The 13,448-nt window shown below is 47.5% G+C and overlaps 1 protein-coding gene across 1 annotated transcript; it reads left to right on the plus strand.

Annotated features, from left to right (window-relative positions):
- Positions 1-6,988: 6,988 nt before the first annotated feature.
- Positions 6,989-9,859, plus strand: FOXB1 (forkhead box B1). The gene is made up of 2 exons (XM_081048547.1): positions 6,989-7,124; positions 7,383-9,859. The coding sequence occupies exon 2, from the start codon at positions 7,436-7,438 to the stop codon at positions 8,411-8,413; it is 978 nt and encodes a 325-aa protein (XP_080904673.1). The 5' UTR covers positions 6,989-7,124; positions 7,383-7,435; the 3' UTR covers positions 8,414-9,859.
- Positions 9,860-13,448: the final 3,589 nt, after the last annotated feature.

Genomic DNA, 13,448 nt, shown 5'->3' on the forward strand with positions numbered 1-13,448 from the left:
TCCTAGCCATTCTTCGTTGGGGGAGGCCAGTAAGGATCAGCCGCTTGCTTTCTTTTCTTTCTTTTTCAAACCCGCTTTGTGGGTGGCAGCTCAGCGGGGAAAGCATGGAGACAAAAAAAAAAAAAAAAAAGACCCCGAGAGAGACAGAGAGAGAGAGACACAGAGAGAGAGAGAGAGAGAGAGAGAGAGAGAGAGAGAGAGAGAGAGAAATCAAATAGTTTCAACCTTTCCAGAAACACAGCGAGTTATATCTAAAGGCTTCTGTGCTCTTCAGCAAAACCTGTTTCTGCCATTAAGAAAACACATACGCACACGTCCACCGGGTTAAGCTCTCCGCCTTGTCAGCCTGAACAAACAAAGCAGAAGCACGGGGTTTTAAGGCTGGACACCTACAGGTTATCCGGTTTCGAAACAAAACGGCAGAGTGCACCAACAAATATTATAGATGCAAAATATTCTCCATTTCAGATGTCTGCAGTTCTTCCCAGAATCGATTTTATTCCAATTTATGAGCAAAGTACATTTAGCCTACTGTACAGGATTTACCCTAATATTATATTGCAACCTTCATCTTATTTTTTCTGGATAACACATTCAAAGGAGATTAAAACAGTTTTCCCACTTACTGGAAGCTTAGAAACACTTTAGAAAGCTAAAAATCGTCTTCCTGTTCCTGCATTCCCCAAATTCCTGCAAACATAACATTTTAAGAGTGGGTGCCTGGCCAGAGATACTGATTTTCCCTCTCAAGATCTGAGCAAACTAATTCCTGACAAAGAAAATTAATATGAAAAGTATAGGGTGATTTTTCTCTCCCTCTCCTCTTAAAAAAAAAAAAATTAAAAAAGACCCTTGCTCCACCCCGCTATTAAACAAAACACAATACCTTTTTCTGGGTGGTACTGCACAGAAGTTGATTCAGTTTTGACAATGTTGTTTAGCTATCATTTGCTATTTTGAATGAATGGGAGCAATCCCCCCTTTTACAACATTTGTTTCCTATTATGGAGAGGTGCAGCAGTTGAGGGCAGACATGTGAAAGTGGCTGTTTGATTCTCTTTTTCATCCCCCTGACCCTGCTTTTGTCCCTCCTCACCCTGGGAATGTCACGCCTCGCTACTTCACTTTGAGATGCTCGAGAAAGTGGCTTTGTTATTCCCTTTTAGACATACACGAAATTGTTCTCATTCCCCCCGCTGTAAAAGATACTTCACATCGGGACTCGGTTCACAAGTGCAATGCAATTTGGCTTAGTCCAACCTTTGTTCTGCATGTACAAATGAGCGAACAGTGCACACATTATACAGTTGATCTACTGCTGTCTTAACCCCAGAGTTAGGGGCTGGGAGAAAAGCAAGTTAATCCCTTCAATACCAAGGTGGCTTTAGCAATATTTCCTCCAATAATAATAATAGATTTGAATTGCTTCTTCTATTTCGCACAGTGCAGAGCAAAACTTATAGTGAGGGTTTAGCAACCACAACAAAAATCCTTCCACCAACCTTTTGCAAATAACTTTTAAGACAAATACATTTGTAGGTTTGGCAATGCTCAATTTAAAGCTATGCAATCGTTCATGCAAAGGAGGGATAGGATTTGGAAACGAAGGCTTGAAATCTCAGAGCAAACCACAGCAAGCAAAACCCAGATGGTATTTAGCACACTGATTCGAAAAAGAGAGTATTATGGCCAGCAGGGCAAGAGTTTTCACAGGCACTGAAATTGCCTGTTCACTACAGGTGGGGGTAGCACTTCCTGAGGATGGGAGTCTAGTAGAACCTGGCTTTTAGCATTGGCTACTGTTTGTTTTGTGCTTGAGGTGGAGGGAAAACTGAGCCTTCTTTACTCTGCAAATTGCAGCAGCTGCTAGGAAAATACTTCTAAAGGGGTGAGGTGTTGCCACACCGTCTCCCAAAGCCAAGGAAAACCTAGGTTTTAACTATAGACGTCTTACCAGGCCTAATCAGGTGACAGGGACTAAGGAGACACCCCCCCACACACCCGTTTGGATGAGAGAGAAGACTGAGCAGGTGGTGGAGACTCTTGCCTTTCTTAGAACCCAGCAAGATTGGACAGGGAGGGAACTGATTTTAGACAATCTACTCATCAAAAGTTTCTTTCCAACCTCCCTGTTATGAGTTAAGGTCCAAATCCCATGTAACCCAGTCACCAACCAATGAAATACGTGGCTCCAAAGTTCCCTGGCAGACATTCTTTCCTACTAGTTGGGAAAAACAGGTGTGCTCCTTTGGGGCCTAGTGCATGGGTGTGGGAGTGGGAGGCGATGGCGAAGAAGTGTGGGGGGAGGGGCGGGGAGCAGTGTCCTTTCACTGCCTGTTGGCCCTTGGCACTAGAACAGTGTGTCTTCTCCCCTGCCTCTCTCTTTGGGTAGGAGGATTTCCCGCCAGACTCGGTTGAAGTGGCCAGGCAGTGCGAAATCAAACTCCCAGGGCACTCAGGGGAGAGTCATGGCTCCTGGGTTTCTCCTGATGAGGTGCCCAACTGGGTGCGGGTCTCTGAGGCCCATGAACCCGCAAGATCGTTGGGTCTCGTGGCCCCAGGTCCAGCAAACTCATTGAGCGGGTTCACTCTGGTCCCCACCTCCGGAACTTAGAGCCAGGCTGTGGCAGGTGGGGGTACTTGGGGGCTGAGACGCACAGATTCCGGGGACAAACACCCCCCAGGACACTCAGAACGACAATTTTTTTTTTTTAATTGACCGCTGACAGGCTGAGGGAGTTTGTTTTAGTGCTGAATGCCCCGGGAACAAAATCCTTTTGAAAGGAAAGCTAAGTCGTTTCACGCCACCAAAATGCAGATTTGGTGAAGAATGACTGATGGGACAAAGCAGCGCGGTGCGTTAGCGCGGGTTCCCAGAGGGAGCGGAGAACTTGGGCAAATGAGGGAGGCGGCCTGGAAAGGTGGGGCGGGCCGAAGGAGACCCTAAAACCTGAAATCGCCGCACCAGCCCTCCACATCTCCCCCAACTACCAGCACATTTCACAGCCCATTTGCTAGAGAAGATGGAAAAATTGGAAGGCAGAGAAGGGGGAAGTGAAGCCAACGGAAATGAGGGAGAACAGTGCAGTAAGAAAGGAGAAAGAGGAGTGGGAGCAGAGATTCGGACTGGGGGCGGGGAGAGACTCGCGGAGCGGGAGGGAAGGGCGAGGAGCGCGAAAGGAGGAGGAGGGGGGCCAAGGAAGGCTTAGTCGAAACGCTCCAGGCAGCTCAGAGTTCACTTTCCAAGTGGGGAAGGCGGGTATTGTTTTTGGCGCCTAGGAAACCTTCGGAAGCTGCCGGGTACTTTCCCTCCACCTCCCGTTGGTGTTTGGTAAATATTAACAAACCAGGGTGCGTTACTTTCTGGAGTGTGGATAGAGGGGCCGGCCGGGCTCGGCAAGGTTTTCCCCTCCTAGAGCCCCCGCCCCCAAACGCCAGCCCCACCGTTCACGCACATATACACCTGCTTGACAACAGAAGGAATCAAAATCAATATTGTATTTGTCACCTCTCTGTCTCCTTTTTACTCCCTCAGCAGCCCGGGTGCCACTGAAGCGAATTGTGGATTTATGGAGGGAAATTAGCATAAATTATTACGAAATCTGTAGCCGTGTGTGGTCCAGCTTGTGGGAAAAGAGGCTATTGCAAACTCTCCAAGCAGAAAGGTGGTCGGTGGTGGGCTCCGCGGAGGCGACGAATGGCTATTGCACGAAAGAGATTTCCATTTGGTTTACACATGGGTATAATTGACTTATGTGTATTTTATACAGTTTTCCCAACAACTCCCTAAGCCTCCGGGTCGGATGTGCCCCCCTCCCCAAAGCTTCTGTTTGTTTTGGGTTCTCTACAATAGACTCTGATGCACTTTTCAAGATTTCTGGAAAGTGCTTCTCCCCCCTTCACCCCTTTCTCCATAATACCAGTCTTAAAACGCTGTAAATAGCATGCAAATCCTCCTCCCCCTTCCCCTGGGCTTTGCAGATCTTCAGTAGGAATCAAAACACAATGTTGTAGCCAAGGACACGTTTTAAATGTGCATCTCACAACTCCTCACCCCCATCAAGGCAAACATGCTACCGGGTTCGATTTCCTTAATTAGCCCTGGGCATAGGCAATGAACCTCACCTCCCATCCTCACCCTGGCCAAACTTTGAAGATTCCTCAAGCACGAATTCCTAGTTGTATCCTCGCATGTCCCAAACTTGGTGTTGACAACTTTCCCAGAGAAATGGACAAAGATTTATTAAACTTGGCTTTTTGTTTTTTTAACCCAAACGTTTCCACTCTTATAATTTAATCTTCTGTTTACTCCAAGCAATGATTTCGATAGCTATACAAAGGCCCTTTTCAAGATAAAATGCCAATTGTTAAAACAAGAAAACCGTTCTCTTGCCATCCCCCACCCTCACAAGCGCGCGAGCAGTAGCGCGCGCGCACACACCCAAGAGAAAAGAATCTTCCTAGCTGTCACTGGGGGAACAGAAATCTTTCACTCCTATAATTCCATATCCCGAGTCGTCCAACCACTTTTAATATTTTATCTAAACTCTCTATATTAGTATGCACATATTTGCTAAGAGGATCCTAAAAGTCCGTAGGGACTCCGATGCTCCTTCCCAGGAGCACTCCTGCCTTGCCCATTGGAGTGTGTTTTGGACCTCCAAAGCCAGCTGCCTTCTGGAGAGCAGGAAAGCCTTTCCATCTGGGTAACACAAGCCCTCACTACCGTTCTTCATCAGGGGTCCCGCAGGCTACCCTACTCCCCAGATCCTCCCATCCCAGGACCCTGGAGCCAAACGTGGCCGCAACAAATAAGCCCCGAAATGCCACACCTCCTCAGGAGGTGAAGCGCACACAGCTCCACCAAATACCGCTGCTTCCCGCCCAAGCTCGGCAGAGGTTCCAACCGGGTCCAGCTGGTTCAGCAGCCGAGTTTATCTGTCCTTCTCCATCTGAGCCCCCGAGACAGGTCAGCGTCCCTCCCCCACCCTCGCGCCCCCACCTCTTCCTCCTGGTTATTTTTTCCGAATTAGTAAGGTGACATTATTCTTTTCTTCAAGCACTTCTGTTAATATTGAAAAACGTGCGCTTGCATCTCAAGCAAGACAGCCCAGGCGCGAGAGCCATTTCAATATTAATGAAATTGTTTAATCTCCTAAATTCATCGTGTTTAAGTTACGTTTTGGTGAGTTATTGACCATCTCTGAAACTGGTTAATGGTGGTGGTGTGTGTGTGTGTGTGTGTGTGTATACGCGTGCGCGCACTGGAAGGTTTTTTTTAAAAAAATACTAATCCCAAACAACTCCACAAATAATGCTCTAATATCACGAAAAGTATCAAAACCTCAGAACTCTCCCACCACCATCGCTTCCTCCTCCTCAAAAGAAAAAGAAACAAAAAGTTCGCACATTTCTAGACTGAAGATGATTGATTCCGTGTGAGCTGTAAGTACCGAGTTTTTAACATGGTAAAAGAAATTGCTTTTTAAAACCATAAAGGTTGAAGAATGCGCAAAAACCAGTGAGAACTCCTAGAGTCTACTCTTAGACTGCGTGCAGACAGGCGGGGTCGACTCACTATTTCATTGCAATTTGATGACGACGACGACAATAATAACAATAATCTCATTGAACCTCCTGAGACAAATCAGAACAGAAGGGAGCTTGCCGCCCCTCAGCAGGCAGGGTGACCCGAGGCAAATCCCCGCCCTCTCCTACCTCAAAAAAAGTTAAACTCGCCTGTTCTTTGCAAGTCTACAAGGTATTGCTGGTATAGTGGGGCCGCAGGCAGCTTTTGCTGAGCTCTCTAAACTCCAAACATGTTCTATGCAAAAAAGGGGGGGAGGGGAGAAAGTTCCGGCTGTAAAATGCAAGCTTCCAGGCAACGCCTAACTCCTAAAATTTCAAACCACCTGGGGAAAGCAAGAGATCCTGCGGTTCACCTGGTGATCAAGTGTGTCAGACAAACTCGGGCCCTTTTCAGGTCTGTCCCAACAGCTGCAGAGCCTTCGTCCTGTGTCTAACCAAATTCCTGGAAGACTTTTAAAGTGAAGATCTGCCTAGTCGCCCAGATACGTTCTTTTCTTTTTTTTTTTTTTAAATGTGGTCAATATAGTTAGGTTCAAAATGGGCTCTTACAGGGTTGCCCCACTATATTTTTATAAGAATTTTTTAAACCCCATCACTTAAAAGCTACACACCCACTATGCAGAGCTAAGGCAGCAGCCTAGGAAGGTCAAATCAAACTTTGACCTGACTCTGGGAGGCAGGACGAGGGAGAAGGGTGTATTTTCATTATAATAACCCATGCTACCAGCCCAGGGTAATGCCAAGCATAGGAAAAGGGGAAAGCCGTGCCTGAAGTTAGCAAACAATACAAACCCGGTAACAATGCGGAGGAAACAGAATACCCCAGCCAAGCCATTTCCATGTTAAACATCATCTGCGCAGCAGCTCGGTCTGTGAGCGTGAGTGGTCGCCTGAATCCCTGCTCCGCGGCCGTCGCCTCCTCATACCTTCACAACGTGCACCCTGGCCGGCGTGTCCCGCTCCCCGCCGGTGGCCGAGGTTCTTCCCCCTCGCCCAGTGTTGAGCTAGAAGTGATTCCTATTGGCCAAGGTGTCCACGTAAATAGGTGTGAAAGAAACCGGAGCTGGCCAGGCTCTCCCCTCTCCCCCAGTCCCCTCCCTCTGCAGCCCCTGCCCCCCTCCTCTTCCTCCTCCTCCCAAGGCGATTGTCATATGATAGCTAAGAAGTGGCACATTAATGAAGCGCCGCTACAGGGGTCTTTTCTGCTCCTGTCACCGCTTAAAACTATCAGATGGTTCGAGGGAGGCCATGGAGGCGGCCACCTAGTCCCGCGGAGCCGCGGAGCCCACAGCAGCGCTCTCCGGCGCCCCGAGGCCGCCGCCGCCGCCATCCTCGCCGAGACTTCGCCGCCGAGCTCCGCCACCCGCGGAGCGCGAGGCCAGAGGCGCTGAGGACCAGGCGGCGCCGGGCGCTGCGAGGCGGAGCTGCGGAGCCCCGCCGGGCTGGGACACTGTGCCCCGGCTGCGCGCCAGGAAGGACGCGGCGAGCAGCGGCTCCATCCCGGATGCGGACGAGCAACTTGGAGCAACTTTAAGGTGAGCCGCTCTCGGTTGCGTCCCTGCGCCGGTGCCCGCTCCAGCTCCGGCATATGTCCGTTCTCCCCTTGAGCCTCCCGCCGCCCCTGCCTGCGCCCCGCTCTGCACGCAGAGCTGCTGGCTAAAGGGCGCGGGTGCCCCCTGGTCCAGCGCCGCAGCGCCTCCGCGCCCCCCCGAGTCTGCAGTCGGCCTGGCTGATCTCGCGGTGCCTGTCTGTGCTTCCATGCCCCCCGTCCCATTCTCTTTTCCCCTTCTCAGATCCGAGCAGCCGCCGGCCCGTGCGGACCCAGAGCAAGAAGGGGGCAACCAAGATGCCTCGGCCGGGCCGCAACACGTACAGCGACCAGAAGCCGCCCTATTCGTACATCTCGCTGACCGCCATGGCCATCCAGAGCTCACCGGAGAAGATGCTGCCGTTAAGCGAGATCTACAAGTTCATCATGGACCGCTTCCCCTACTACCGTGAGAACACGCAGCGCTGGCAGAACAGCCTGCGCCACAACCTGTCCTTCAACGACTGCTTCATCAAGATCCCGCGGCGGCCCGACCAGCCCGGCAAGGGCAGCTTCTGGGCGCTGCACCCCAGCTGCGGGGACATGTTCGAGAACGGCAGCTTCCTGCGGCGCCGCAAGCGCTTCAAGGTGCTCAAGTCCGACCACCTGGCGCCCAGCAAGCCCGCCGACGCCGCCCAGTACCTGCAGCAGCAGGCCAAGCTGCGCCTGAGCGCGCTGGCGGCCTCCGGCACGCACCTGCCGCAGATGCCGGCTGCCGCCTACAACCTGGGCGGCGTCGCGCAGCCTTCAGGCTTCAAGCATCCTTTCGCCATCGAGAACATCATCGCGCGCGAGTACAAGATGCCCGGGGGGCTGGCCTTCTCCGCCATGCAGCCAGTGCCCGCCGCCTACCCGCTCCCCAACCAGTTGACTACCATGGGCAGCTCGCTGGGCACTGGCTGGCCACACGTGTACGGTTCCGCGGGCATGATCGATTCAGCCACCCCAATCTCCATGGCTAGTGGCGAATACAGCGCCTACGGCGTGCCGTTGAAGCCGCTGTGCCACGCAGCGGGCCAGACGCTGCCCGCCATCCCGGTGCCCATCAAGCCCACGCCCGCCGCAGTGCCCGCGCTGCCAGCGCTGCCCGCGCCCATTCCGACCTTGCTCTCGAACTCGCCACCGTCACTCAGCCCCACGTCCTCGCAGACGGCCACCAGCCAAAGCAGCCCCGCCACTCCCAGCGAAACGCTCACCAGCCCGGCCTCCGCCTTGCACTCAGTGGCGGTGCACTGACCCGCAGCGGCCGCCGACCCTCTTGTTCCCCTCCCTGCCAGCGCACTCGCCGGTCCCCGCTCCCAGTCTTGCCCTCCCTCCCCTGCGACCGCCACCCTGACTTGTCCTTTTCACCTTCGGTCAACCCTATTTCCCCCATGAGAACTTTGTTTGGGACCCAGGAGACAAAACACAAACTTCGCAGATGGGTCTGGAGGCGCGTGGGAGTTGTCCTACCCCCACAAAAAGGGAAGGCAGGGGGCATCTGAGCCAAGCGGTCCCATCCCGGGGGCCCCGGAAACACCCTCCCATTTAAGAGGCAGGGGAAATCCTGTCTCCCGCCTTCGCGGAGAGGAGTGCGTCTTCCTTCCGCCGGGATCGGTGGGGCTCCGGACTCAGCGCAGTGAATTCCAACAGAGAAACCGCCTCAGGTTTCCTCGAGCAGACCTTCGCTGAGGGCTGCAGCCGCCCAGCGGAGGCCGGATCTCTGCTGTCGTCTTGGAAATCTGCCGCGAAAAAAGACCACTAATGGTCCTACCCCACACGCCTCCGCCCATCCGGCAGGGGAAGGGCGGACCGCAGCTTACCAGAGTAGAGAATATGTTTCCCCGGCTTCTGCCGAGTTTTTTGTTTTGGGTTTTGTGTCCTGCCAGAGGCTCCAGGAGCTGGGAGTTCGGTGAGAGGCTGCCAAGCTGGGAAGGGGAGGCTTGTCCTCAACACAAGCAAAAGAAAACTAAAAGTAACCTTGTATTGTTTACAAAGCGCCCGGTAAAATGTAAACAGTGAACTTGAATCTGTATTGCTTGGCGGGCTAGCGGGCAAAGCCCACTTTACCTGTTGTAATGTGAATGTTTACTCTTCATTTCGGGCCACGTTTAGGGGAGGGAAGGTGGGATGGGAAAGTTAATTGGGATGTTAACTTTCCGATTACTTAGAGACAATTTTAGCTATTTATTTTATAGTTGGAAGGAAAAGAAAATGAACTAAGCCCAGACTAAGAGCATCAAGGGCAACCCTAGAAGAATTTAGATAAACGTAACATGAAGGAGATGTCACCGGGTAGGTCTCCCAGGGACAAGTCCTGTTTGTTTGCTACAAGAACTTTTCCAAGAAGCTAAGGGCTGCCAAGAGGTGTAAATGCTTGTGAATAGGAATGATTATACACTGTGTAAAATGCACTTTTGTTTGCTGTATTCCTTTAGAGTCTTAGGTAATTTGTTGAAAAAAAACGAACTGCTGTTCCGGTGTGACCTGCTTAAGTTAAAAAAGTTGTAGTGTCATCAGAGCTGTAAAATTTTTACCTTTCATTTTTCTCCCTCCCTGTACAGAATTAGCATGGCATTTTAAATATTGATGTCCTTGTTCCCAGCATGCCTGTTTTAAGACAAAGAATTTTAAAAAGGTGTCTACATTAAATTATGAACCTAGTCCAAATAATATTTTCTCATTAAAATATGTAAATTCAAATTTTAGTTTTGTGTGTTTTTGAAGAGTTGCTGCAAAGAATCAACTTTACAAATGACAGAGGTGGTGCTTCTCTAAGATGCTTTCTGCAATACATTGTCTGAGTAGTTTGTCTTGTTACTATCTTATTTTTAAAACAGCCGAAACTCTTCATGCACTTGGAGATTAAGAGAGAAATTATTCAGATTGACTCTTGAAGATATTTCTGCAGAAAGAGGAAACAAACTATTTCTAGTATAGATCAGGTGCACAGGTCTAGTGCTGAAAGAAAAACTAATTGAAAAAAAATATAGTACTCTATATGTATTTTGTCTGTCTTAAAATACACATTTTACAAAAAATACAGCACTTCTATAAATGTAAGATTTATGTGGAAATCAGGCAGAGATGACATTGGAGATACAAAAAGTAACAACAGACTTGCTTACTCAGTGCTTATATTCTGAGGCATCTTATTTGGAGTGAGTGTTCATTTCCTTGCTCCTTTAAATTATTACAGTTGTTGAAATATTCTTTTTCAGAATTTCCCTAAAATTTCATCTTGCATGTAAAGAAACCTGTTCACCTTGAATTAAACAGATTTCTTTGCACACCTTCATGTGGGAAAATAATGCTTGATGCATTTATTTGAAAGAAATGAATGAAATTACTTTAAATGCTTGACTCTACTAAATATTTGCTTTTCTTCAGATTTTTGCAGAGAATTTAAATTTGCCAAGAACTTATGGCTCAAGGCCAACTGAAACTTTATTGAAGGGGTCACAATATTTCCAGAGTGAGGGGTGTATTCAACTAATGAAGTTACAAGACAAAGAAAAACTTAAATGGTGATTAACACTTTACTGTGTAAAATGATTAAACAGGAGACCCTGTATGTAACTCGGAAACCCATGTAGAAAGCGTGATCACTGTACTCCATAAGTAGAATCCTTAGCACCTGCAACGCTTATGTATTTAAAGGGTTATCTGAAAAAAATTTTTTGGATTAATGCAAAGGGTAATTAATCCTGTTGTGACCATTTTTAAAAAGGAAGGATCCCACACACAGCCAAAAAAAAAAAAGTGGAAAATAAATGAATCATTGAACTGATTAAAATGCATGAAGCTACTAAAGCTCGTCAGACGGGACAACCAAACTCATTCATCAAGCCCAATTCACAATTATATCAACAAGATCAGCCAAAGAAAGCCTGGAAAACTTAGCCGCCCGAGTAGAAAACTCTTGAAACTTTGTTTTCAACAAGAAATCACCTACATTTTTAAAAAGTTAAAATACATTTTCATCATGTCCTGCAAAATAAATTTAAGGCCATCTCTAGAATATTCTAATCTCATCGATTTTACTAACAATTCCAACTGAGAATAAAGGAACCATATAAACATGGGCCTCAAGCATTTTATAAATTAAATCAGCTTAGATAGTCAGGTAAAATATTCTTCCTATAATAGCCAGTAGAATTCAGAGTTAGGTGATTGTACATACATACATTGAATAAATGGAAGTAAGATGCAGATCTTTCTGATTTTTAGCAAAGGAGTGATTTCAACTTAGTATTTGAAAACGTCCTTTTCAGCTGGTAAGTTCGTCATGGTGTATTGCAAAGAATGAAATAACTTGGGCATTGTGAACCCTCTTTTCACAATTGCAGGCATCTTTTCTCAGACGAAGTTGAATGAGTAAAGTAAAAAATCCATTGATGATATTTTGACCTTGATCAGAAATCCAAAGGCAGCCCAAACACACACGTCTCCACCACACTCTATCCCTAGCTTTGAGACTTACACCCTGTTTAGCTGAAGTGCCCCACAAATAAGGAAGTTTATAACTATGATACCTTCAATGGCTCTCTTTGTCATGTTAAATCTTTTCACCTGGCTCAAGTCCAAAGTCAATACACACAGCTTTAAAATAAAACTGGGAGAGATACCACCAGTGAGGTGTGTGTTCAGGGTCTTATCTTAAGAATCGAGTTAAGTAATATTATTTTCTATTTTGTAAATTTGGGCAGGATTGTTTTTTTTAAAACTTAGGTGTTTGATTTGAAAACTTGGCTATTCTGTTACTTTTGGTTTTTAACATGATGCTGTACTCAACTGTATAAACGGCTTTCTCGGTGATTTGGGGAAATGCTTACATTACAATGGATGCATTTTGTGCACTTTCTCAAGAGAAGCTGCACAAGTTCTCTCTGCTTCTATTGCCTGGGTTGGGGTTTTGAAAAGTGGAGTAAGACTAGCAAGAGCAGTGCTAGCAAATGATCCTCAGAATGGCTTATATATTATAGCAGCGAGTTTAATGCCTTTCAAATAGACAAGAACATTGAGTGTCTTAGAAGCATAAATCTGACCAGGCGCTCCAGTGGGGTGAGTTGGGGGGTGGGAGGAAGGAAATCTAATGCAGAGTTGCAAACAGAAGGTTTTACATTAGTTTATGCAAGGTGGGGGTGGGTGAGGGATGGTTTATACTTTTACAAATGAAAAAGGCATCCATTTAAGGAACAGAAAGGGTCAGGATCTGTTCTCAAATTCTTTATATAAGTGTCAATTATTGTTTTTCTTCCTAAAGCCACATATGCAGAGAGACACCCAAACAAAAAAAACAAAACAAAAACAACCCAACCCACTGGCTGTGAAGCCTCAAAGGGGATGCATTTGTTTCGTTTAAACTAACAACAAATTATCTAATTAATATGTTTCAATTACAGCATGAAAGGCACAGCCCCTGGACCTCCCGCCGTGGGGGCACAATAGCCCCAGAGCCCACTCTAGGAATTTACAATAACTTCACATCTGTTTCTTTATTTTCCACTTTTTGAGTCTAAAACTCCTCTCGAGATCACTTAAAACCATGGCCTGAGTTATGAAATATGTCCTGGTATTAAAGGGGGGACGAAACTTTGCCCATGGATGCTTCATTTGCAAGCAAAAAAAGTGAAAGCCCATTGAAAAGCATTAAACAAATATATTAGAATTCTGTCACTTTATGCAATTGAGTAGATCAAATGAAGGGTCCCGGCCACTTCATTCACTCTCATTCACTCGAATAGAAAATGCAAAGAATAGCAACCCGAGACTGGGCCACCGATGTAGATTTAGCTCCTTTTTACTGGGAGACAAAAAGGCTGAATTTTCACAAACACATTGCTGACTCGGGGACTAGGAAACCGGCACTGGAACCTCTTTGGAATTTAAATTCATTGTATCTTCCTCTCCCTTTGCGGGGATCTGTTCGCACTACAGTGCACGGTGCAGCAGGCATCCTCTGGCTTCTGAAAACTGGGGGAGGGGAAGAAAGGGAGTGGAGGTGGCAGTGTGGGCCTCAGGATTCCCAAGGAGCTCTTGGTGATCGACTAACTCAGATCTGAGGTAATAACTTTGGTTTAAACAAATCTTTATCTACGTCAATATACACATCATTATATCACACACATCTCCAAGTCTCTTACCTACTTGCTTGGCATGGATTACATAAACAGATTGTTTTCAAAGACCAGAATTGCACCTGGGTCACCCAGTTTTCTTCTTTTAACTAATATCTGGTCATTGGTGTCACAATAGACTTGAAAGCTGAGCTTCAACTTCCCCTGCTTCT

This window comes from Rhinolophus hipposideros (assembly GCF_964194185.1).
Source record: "Rhinolophus hipposideros genome assembly, chromosome: 5".
Taxonomy (NCBI): Eukaryota; Metazoa; Chordata; class Mammalia; order Chiroptera; family Rhinolophidae; genus Rhinolophus; species Rhinolophus hipposideros.

What these genes read in the sequence shown, in the direction of transcription:
- FOXB1 (XM_081048547.1), top strand. Translation starts at nt 7,436, where the DNA reads ATGCCTCGGCCGGGCCGCAACACGTACAGCGACCAGAAGCCGCCCTAT.